Source organism: Octodon degus, unplaced genomic scaffold (assembly GCF_000260255.1).
Source record: "Octodon degus isolate 3935 unplaced genomic scaffold, OctDeg1.0 scaffold00076, whole genome shotgun sequence".
NCBI lineage: Eukaryota > Metazoa > Chordata > Mammalia > Rodentia > Octodontidae > Octodon > Octodon degus.
In genome coordinates this window covers 9,837,099-9,846,811 of record NW_004524652.1, presented here as the reverse complement: position 1 = coordinate 9,846,811, position 9,713 = coordinate 9,837,099, and the positions used below count along the sequence as shown (strand labels likewise).

At 42.9% G+C, this 9,713-nt stretch overlaps 1 protein-coding gene and 1 non-coding gene across 3 annotated transcripts in view; one reads left to right on the top strand and one right to left on the bottom strand.

Annotated features, from left to right (window-relative positions):
* Ptpn11 (protein tyrosine phosphatase, non-receptor type 11) overlaps positions 1 to 9,713 on the bottom strand; it is a 102,935-nt gene that overhangs the window by 68,812 nt on the left and 24,410 nt on the right. For both annotated transcript variants that reach the window (XM_004635932.2, XM_023720492.1), the window contains exon 2: positions 1,611 to 1,733. In XM_004635932.2, the coding sequence (XP_004635989.1) occupies positions 1,611 to 1,733 (123 nt within the window). The remainder of the gene's footprint in view (positions 1 to 1,610; positions 1,734 to 9,713) is intronic.
* On the top strand, positions 2,802 to 2,912 carry LOC111818005. The gene has a single exon (XR_002822087.1). It is a non-coding gene; the product is annotated as a small nucleolar RNA SNORA65 (small nucleolar RNA).

Below are 9,713 nucleotides of genomic sequence, written 5' to 3'. Positions count from 1 at the left end.
AAAAAAAAAAAGTGTAGTATACACATAAACACACAAAGAAAAAGAAAAAGCAAACATGACAAAATGTTAATAGCTGAAGGAAATATGGGTATTTATTGTATCCATCCTTTAACTTTTCTCTGAAATTTCTTAAAATAATATCACCCATATTAGAAGGTAAGAAGATTTTGCTGAGAGAAGTCCAAAGGACTTGTGAGTCCCTCCTTATAGTAAACGGGAAGTAAAAGCCAATGACAAGGACTTCTCAAAAAGCTAATCTATGCCAAAAGGGACTTCCTGAGTCTCAAAGAACTCCTACATAAATTCCCAAGAGCAAGTCTTACTTACCTCTTATTTAAACAATGATCTAGAAAGTGAATTTATAAAACAATTCAGTTCAGGGAAAATAAGTGTAAGAGAAAATAGAAAAGCTCTCCTGACATCTGCCCAAGAAATATATAACAGTATGCCAGGCATGGTGGTATATGTCGGTAACCCTGGCACTTAAGAGGCTAAGGCAGAAGGATTACTGTAGTTCGAGATCAGCCTGGGCTACAAAGTAAGTTCACAAAAAAAATTAAAAAACCATTAATTATAAAAAGGGCCAGCGAGATGGCTCAGTAGAGTAAGCGCTTGCCTGGCAAGCACAATAGCTTAAGTTCAATCCCTGATTCTGACAAAAAAAAAAAAAAAAAATAAAAAACAATTTTAAAAAACCATTAATTACAAAGTAAACTCAGGGCCAGGGAGATGGCTCAATGGAATAAGTGCTTGTTTGGCAAGCACAGGGACCTGAGTTCAATCCCCGGTTCTGCAAAAAAAAAAAAAAAAAGTAAGTTCAAGGTTTGCCTGAACTGCATAGTAAAACCCTTTCTCAAAAAGAAAAATAGAAATATGTAACAGGATGTTCACTACACTATTCATAAAAATTAAAAAAAAAATCTATCACTCAACATCTATTGCCCAATGGATAACTCAATGTTCACACCATCTGACTACTAAATAAATGGCTATTACAACAGTCAGATGTATCCGTAAAAGCACAGGACTCAAAAAAATGTTTTAAACTGCAAAATGTTACACGATTACAGAACCATTTATGTGAAGTTTAAAAACACAAAAGCAAGCCAACTTTCAACTCTTCGTACAGGGTACAAACGCAGGCAAGTAAAAAAAAACATGTTCAGGAAGGATCTAAGCCAACCCTGGATGGTGGTTTCCTCTGGGGAGAGAGGGAGGGAAATGGGACTGGGCAGGGGAACAAAGGGGACCACAACTTCCTCAGTCCTGTTTTATTTCTTGACAAAGGAAAGTGATCTGAAGAAACCCTTACAAGTCTTTTCCCATGAATAAATCCACAGCTGGGAAAGGAAAAATGCAGGCACCTAGTTCAAGATGCAAGGATCCAGGTCCAATGCCGATCCCCAACTTGTGCCCAGAGGTCTCTCAGGGAGGTGGGTGCCGCCGCATGGTGAGCTCTGGCTCCAGGAGAGCAGCCGCACGCACGGAGATATCCACCCGCATGCCCTGCACTCTGCTCCCAACAGGGGCAGGAGGGCAGCCCAGTGAGCATGGCTCCACCCCTTTCTATCTGGGGGGCCTCACACCATTCCCTTCCCTCTCCAACTTACCTAACTGAAAGTGTGAAGTCTCCAGGATTACTTTTACTGGGCCTTGCCAAAAAACTGCCATCGACTCCTCTGGTCAACAGTAGGTTTTCTGCCTCCACGCCAGTGATGTTTGGGTGAAACCATCTTTAAAAGAAAGGGTAAGAGCAATGAGAAACAAAGGACTGTGCAGTGCATCTCTCCAGGCCACAACAGCTGCGGGGAGCGGAGGGGGCTGAGGAAAGGGCCCTCCTTGCCCCGCCCCTTCTCAGAGCCCCCTCCGCCTTTTCCCACAGGGCCTTGGGATGCTGCTGACAGAGAGGACATGGGGACAAGGTCAGTGGGACTGAGGTCAAGGCTATTCACAGAGCACTGGTGGGGCAGCCAGAAAGGCAGTACGTAAGGTCAGGAAACTGGGCACACACAACAGACTGTAAGATAAGCAAATAATCAGCTAGCTACTGGATAGGCAAGTAAATGCACTGAAGCTAACAGGGGTCCTCTCACTGATGGAATGGGAGAAAGCTAGAATAAACCCCGGGCATTCACATGAAATAGAATACATCGGCACTAACTGGGGACGGGCCATTTAGAGACTGAACAAGGGTTAGGCAGGTAGCTCAGCAGTGGAACATATGTCTTGCATTTGAGGGTCCAGGTTCAATCCCTACCATAAAAGGGAGACACAGACAGAATGTGTGCCTCTACCCACATGCACAGACTTCCCAGCTCTCTTCTGAAAAGGCTTGAGAGCAGTGACACCCCAGTGGCCATCAGCACAATGAAAACCCTTATCTTAGATTCCAACTACCATTCTGTAATCAAAGGAACTGCACTCCTTAGAGAAACAGCTAATTCCAGGACCCGTGCAATAAAAGAGTGAAGAACATCTGCTGTGCTATGGTTGAAAGTATTCCAATGAGGACACATCAAAAGGGTGAAGGAGACAACTTGCAAGGCCTCCTCCACTGGCCAAAACAGGAACAATTTGTAAACAGTGATATTAACACATTATATGGGGCTGGGGAGATAGCTCAGTAGAATAAGCGCTTGCCTGGCAAGCACAAGGTCCTGAGTTCAATCCCTGGTCCCTCCAAAAAAAAAAAAACACATTATAACCCATGAATATAACAGAAAATCTATAGAATCTATACAGATAATTTTTAAGACAAATAGCCCTCAAAAAATTATACAAGAAACATGATTCAGAAATTCTAATTCTCTGTTGGCCGGTGCAATCCAGTGGTGAGCTGACAGTAACCCCAGCTTAGGAAACAGGGTTGTTCTTCACGTGGGTGACTCTGCGCCTAAGGCATGGGAACAGCCCAGAGCTAGGCGAAAACCATGCTGTGTGGGCTTTTGGCTGTAGATTGTGATGAAATCTTTACTGTCTTTTCTATAGTTAAACACAGAGGAAATAACCCTTTTGATGAGATTGTCAACATTGCCCAAGACATGCGGCACCAGTCTTTAGCCAGAGAACTTTCCGGAACCATTAAGGAGCTCCTAGGGACCGCCCAGTCTGTGGACTGCAACGTGGACAGCTGGCACCCTCATGATATCATAGATGATAACAACATTGGTATTGTCGAGTGCCCAGCTAGCTAAGGAGCATAAGAAAATACACCAATAAAAGGATGAAAAAAAAAAAAAAGAGAGAGAGAGAGATGATCTGACAAAAAAAATAAATTCTGAGTATATACCAAAAACAACTGAAAACAAAGACTTAAAAAAAAAATTTCTACACCATGTTCATAGCTGCATTAATTAGAAAAGTTAAAGGTGAGCCAAACTCAGGCATGGTGGCTTGCACCTGTAATCCCACCACTCCAGAGGTTGATGAGGCACCATACATTCGAGGCCACATGAATTCAGGCCCAGCCTGGACTACAGAGCGAGACGCTGTCTCAAAAACCCAAAAATTTGCTGTGCATGGTAGTGCATATCTATAATCCCAGCATTGGGGAGGCTGGGGCAGGAAGACTGCCACTAATTCGAGGCCAGCTTAAACTACGTAGCAAGTCTGCTCCCTCCCAAAAAAATTATTTTGACAGGTAACACACAGCCAGATGGCTTAGTGGACTAAAGCACCTGCTTAGGCAGACGATTCAATCCCCGGGTGCTGGCCCTACCCCCAGGGTGCGCTGACAGAGATTGAGACTGAGCGTGGTGGCGTGTGCCTGTAATCCCAGTGCTTGGGAGGCTGAAGACAGGAGAATTACTACGAGTTTCATCTACATAGTGAGACCCTGTAGACCCTGAAGACCTTGTAACAAATACATTTAAAAAAGAAAAGAACAAGGAAAGTAACCCAGGCCTGGTGGCCCACATCTGTAACACAAAGATTCTGGAAGACTGAGGGAGAAAGACTCTTAAGTTCAAGACCAGCATGGGTAGCTCAGCCACTTAGTGATATTCAAAGTAAAATTAAGAAAAGACCTGGGGATGTAGCTCAATAAGAAGGTCCTGGATTCAATCAATCCCTAGTAGCACAAAAAATCAATTAATTAAAAAGTGGAAGGATACTTACAAGCTAAGTAATATGAGTCAATAATAAGAGAACAAATAGTATATAATTCTATTCATATGAGGTACCTAGAATGGTGACATTCACAGAGACAATTTATGTTTAATGGGTAGAGTTTTAATTAGGATGGACAGTGGTGATAGTCATCACACTGCGATGAGAATCTACTTGTTTCCTGTTTGCAGTAGCACTGGAGACTGAACCCAGGACCTTGCACATGCTAAGCAACAGCCTCTTTAGAGACAGGGTCTTACTAAATTGCTCAGGGTGGCCTCCAACTTGCAATCCTCTCCCCTCAGCCTCCGTAAGAGCTGGGATTACAGGTATGCAATATCATGCCTAGTTAATGTAAATCTATTTAAGGCCATAGAACTATACTTAAAATGGCTAAAACGCACTTCTGGCCATTAAAAAAATATAAGAATCAAAACAACACTGAGGGCCAGCCAAATAGCTCAGCAGATTAAAGCGCCTGCAATTAGGAACAGGGGCCAGGAGTTAAATCCCCAGGCCTGCAGTGCCGGCCCCACCCTGAGATGGCAACTGAGACTGGGCATGGTGGTGCAAATCTGTAATCCCAACTCTTAGGTGGCTGTAAACAGGTGGAGCACTACGAGTCCAATCTAGCAGTGAGAACCTGAACACCTATGTAGACCCTTGCCTAAAATACAAAGAGAAAAATAATAAGTTTTTTTTTTAAAGCACTGAAATTCTTACTCAAAAAAAAGAAAAGAAAAAAGGCAATCATCAAGAACTCAAAAATCAAATACTAGTGAGATTGTAGGGGAAAAGACATCCTTCTAACATTACTAGTGAGAGTGTAAAGTAGTACAATCACTATGGAAATCAGTAGAGTGATTCCTCAAAAAACTAAAACTAGGCCTGCAGAGATAGCTCAGTGTTTAAGCACCTGCCTAGGCAAGCACAAGGACCCGAGTTCCATCCCCGGTACCACACACTGTGCCACTCCCAATGTGGGCATGCCAAGCTGGCCACCAAGACCAGGCATGGTGGCACACACACCTGGCGCTGGAGAGGCTGAAAACAGGAGGATCACAAGTTCAAGGACAGCCTGACCTATACAGTGAGAACCTATCTCCAAAAAAATCATAAACACATTTGTATGTATGTATGATTTGTAAACGAAAGAGATAATATGCATGGTATAATGTCAATTGATAAAATCAGTTAAAAAAAATTTTATCTTCTGTGCAGATATGAAAGAATGGAGTAGGTGACAAAGAACTATTCAGATTAAAAAGGAGCAATAATGGGGCTGGTGAGATGGCTCAGTGGTCTAAAGCACCCACTTAGAACAAGCTAAGCTTAAGTAAAGCACAGGGACCACGGTTCAATCCCCCAGCACCACATGCCAGACAGCCCCGCCCCCTGGTGGGCTGAGCTGGCCACACACACAAAGTGAATGAATGAATGAATGAATAAATAAATAAATAAATAATTCTTTTTAAATAAATAAATAAATAAAAAATAAATAAAAAGGAGCAATAAGACACAAAAGGTAGTCCTACCAATTTGATTTGAAACTATCTCATTGCTATTTGTTTATCAATAAAATTATGGAAAAAAAATTTTAAAAAGATACAAAAGGTTAATACATTGAATGACACTGAACAATACCATGGACCAGAAGAAAGAGATGAAAAAGGAAGAGCTTTTGTTATCTTCTGCCATAAAGGACACTGCTAAACTGATCTGAGTGGGATCTAAAGGTGAATCAGTATTTTTTTTATATTTATTTATTTTTTTTTATTACATTTATTTATTGTGTGTGTGTGTGTGTGTGTGGCCAGCTCAGCCCACCAGGGGGCGGGGCTGGCTGGCATGTGGTGCTGGGGGATCGAACCGAGGTCCCTGTGCTTTGCCAAGCTTGTTTCAAGTAGGTGCTTTAGACCACTGAACCATCTCTCCAGCCCTGAATCAGTATTACTATGACAGTAATACTGCCATAAGGTTTGGTTTGGTTTGGTTTGGTTCACTGGGCATTTTGTGACAGGGACTCACTATGTAGTCACAGCAGTTCTCCTGCCTCAGCCTCACTAGGGCTGGGATTACACATGTGCCACCACATCTAGCATATTTTATTTTTGATAAAGCATCTCATTAAATTTCTCACACTGGCCTTGAACTTGTGATCCTCCTGCCTCAGCCTCCCCAAGCAGCTAAGACTGCAGGCATGCACCACCACACCCAGCAAAATATAAATTTTGATGACATACAGTAGAGCTGTGACCAGGTTTAGAAAATATACACTGAAGCATTTGAGAAATAAAGCATTATGTCTACAACTTAAACTCAAATAGTTCAAGAGAAAAAAATTAGATACAATTACATACATATAAAAACTGCAACACATGTTTTTATGTATGTATAATTAGAAAAAGAGATATGGCAAGCTTGGTATAATGTCAATTGGTAAATACCAGTGAAAATAAACAGGAGTTCTTTTCTTCTGTGCAGATTTGAATTTTTTTTTTATTTATATTTTTTTGTTTTTGTTTCTGTTTTTGGTGGAACCAGGGATTGAATTTGGGCCCTTGTGCTTACCAGGCAAGCGCTTATTCTACTGAGCCATCTCCCGGGGCCCCTGAAATATTTTAAATAAAATGCTTTTTAAAACACACAAAAGGGGGGCCTGGCCCTAGCTCAGGCCTTTAAGTGGCTGCTTCCACAAAGCTGTCAGCCTCAGGTTGCTGGAGTTTGAACCTCACACCTCTCCCGCTGGCCAAAAGTGCCCTGAAGGCATTCGAGCAACAACAACAACAAAAAAAAAAATCCTTATTGCATTTTTCTGTTAATCAGCTATTCTTGTTTTGAAAATCTGTAACTTATGTATTGTTGTATCTTACACTGTTTCTGATTTTTGTTCTTGCTCTTACTCTTCAAAATAAAATGAAAACTAAATTCAAAAAAAATAAAAAATAAAAAAATAAAACACACAAAAGATGGGGCTGGTGAGATGGCTCAGTGGTCTAAAGCACCTACTTGGAACAAGCTTAGCAAAGCATAGGGACCAAGGTTCAATCTCCCAGCACCACATGCCAGCCAGCCCCGCCCCCTGGTGGGCTGAGCTGGCCACACACACACACACACACACACACACACACACAAATAATTTTTTTTAAAAAACACACACACAAAAGAAGTTGAATATGATGGCACTTCCCAGAATCCCAGACTTGGTGAGGATGGCAGAAGGAAACTGAGGTCAGCGTGGGCTGCACAAGACTCTGTCACACACACAAACAAAAAATCATGGATGGCATCTGCTTCAAAGGAATCCTCTCTAGTTTCAGCAAGATCTCCTTCATACATTTCAAAAGTCACTAAGTTTGGGGCTAGGGAGATGGCTCAGTGGAATAAGTGCTAGCCTGGCAAGCGCAAGGGCCTGAAAAAAAAAAAAAAAGTCACCAAGTTTCACTGGGTGTGGGTGGTGCACACCTGTTATCCCAGGGCTCAGGAGGCTGAGGCAAGAGATCTCTTGAGTTAGAGGCTAGCCTTAGCTACACAGTGTGAGAGACTCTATCTCAGAAAAATAAAGTCAAATTGTCCTATACCTTTGTAGGCTAATTAATGCTTTGACACACCTTCAGGAATGTAAGTCAATATTAAATATAGAGCCTCAGTACTGACAATCAAATGGACATTTAAGAGACTTCTCAACAAATATTTGCCCACTTACAGTGCTTCCCAACTGTGGAGGTAAGACAAAAGCAAGAGTGAGCAACTTCTGTGCTACAGACCAGGACAGCAAAACAGCTCAGTCAGGAGCGCCAATGGGTCACGGACAGGTCAGAGCTCTGCCCCTACCAGCTCTGTGACCTGCAGGAGTCATTTAGCGTTTCCACTCTATATTCCTCACCTGCAAAATGGAAACCATACTTATTGGATCCATTTTCAGAGTAAACAGGGTGGACAGCCAGAGGAGGAGCCCAGGAGACCCTGGGTGGCATTCCCCATAGCAAAAAGAAGCACTGAGCTTCTTTACTTCTTACACTGAGATTAACAAGAATCCATACAATAAATTATTAATCCAACAAAGAAAAGAGAAGCCAAAAACCACTACAGGTTGGGTGAAGCTTGCAAACACAGGGCCATGGCACCCAGTGAAAGAGGCTAGATCCCAGTGGCCACAAGCTACACACTGCACTGATGGAAATGTTCAAAAGGCATATCCGCAGAGCCAGAGGCAGGACTATGAGCTCAGAGGATGGACAAAGGAGGAGGAGAGAGGTAGCAGTCAAAGAGCAAGGTGACTAAATGTCCTGAAGGTGACTAAATGTCCTGAAGTTAAGGTGATCACTACAATCTATGAGTATACTAAAGCCATGGAACTGGATACTGTGAGTGAACTGTGTGGTACACAAATTATACCTCAACAGAGCTTTTCAAGAAAAGAATTTATCTTTTCTTGTTGTGCCATGCGCCTGTCATCCCAGCTCTGTGGGCAGTTAAGAGAATCATCAATTCAAACCCAACCTGGACAACCTAGAGAGACCCTACGCCAGAATAAAAAAATAACAAGGGGATACAGCTCAGTGCAAAGCCCTGGGTTTAATTCCCATAAACACATACACACACCACAAGCTGCTTGACATAAAAGAGAAAGGCTTCATTTAGCAAACAAAACACCCATCACGGGCATCTACGCCTTAAGGACAGCAGTTTGAAAAAAATCTCTGCCCCACCCAACCCTTCAAGCTTTCTTTGTAATAGAGGAGAGAGAAAATGAAAAAAAAATAACAGGCAAATAAATGAAATGTCAGATTGTACTGAGTGCTACAAAGAGGAACAAGGCAGGGTGAGAGAATAGGAAGTGAGGGCCCAGCGCAGAAAGGCTGGGGAGGGCCTCACGTGTGCTGAGCACAGTCTGCCACTGACCGGGCTCCACTGTGCTCACCCAGTACCATGACATTTGACCAGGTACCTAAAGGAGCCACAGGAAGATGTGTGGAACAGGAGCGCACCAGGCCAGGAGAGGAGCCAGATCAAGGGCACCTGGAAGACCACATTTGCTGTGGTCAAGTACATAACACTGGCGAAAACCAGATAAGGGACAGTCAAGAGACGAAGCCAGCGAGCTAATGAAAGAACAGATCTTGCAGCACCTCCAAGGAAACTGCAAAAACTCAGTCTTGGTGTTCTTGTGAAACAGGAAAGGATAGGGGGAGTTAGGCAGTTAGAGCACCATGATCTGACTACATGATCCTTCGGATGACAATCTGAGAGCAAGGCCAGAAATCTACAGAGCAGGAGAAAGTCACTGTGATAATGCAGGCAAGAAATGGTGCCAAGAGACCCGAGTAGGGGCCGGGGAGATGGCTCAGTAGGATAAGCGCTTGACTGGCAAACGCAAGGATCTGAGTTCAATCCCCAGTTCCGCCACAAAAAAAAAAAAAAAAAAAAAAGAGAAACCCGAGTAGTGATAAGGAACCCCGCAACACTTCAGACAAAAAAAAGCAGTCAGGCTCAAGATGCTCTAGTTCAAACCCAGTTTCTCACAGGAAACCAGAAATGCCCTCAAGGCATCTTCAGGATGCAAAAAAAAAAAAAATCCTGCCCTTTAGGGGACATGGCTCAGT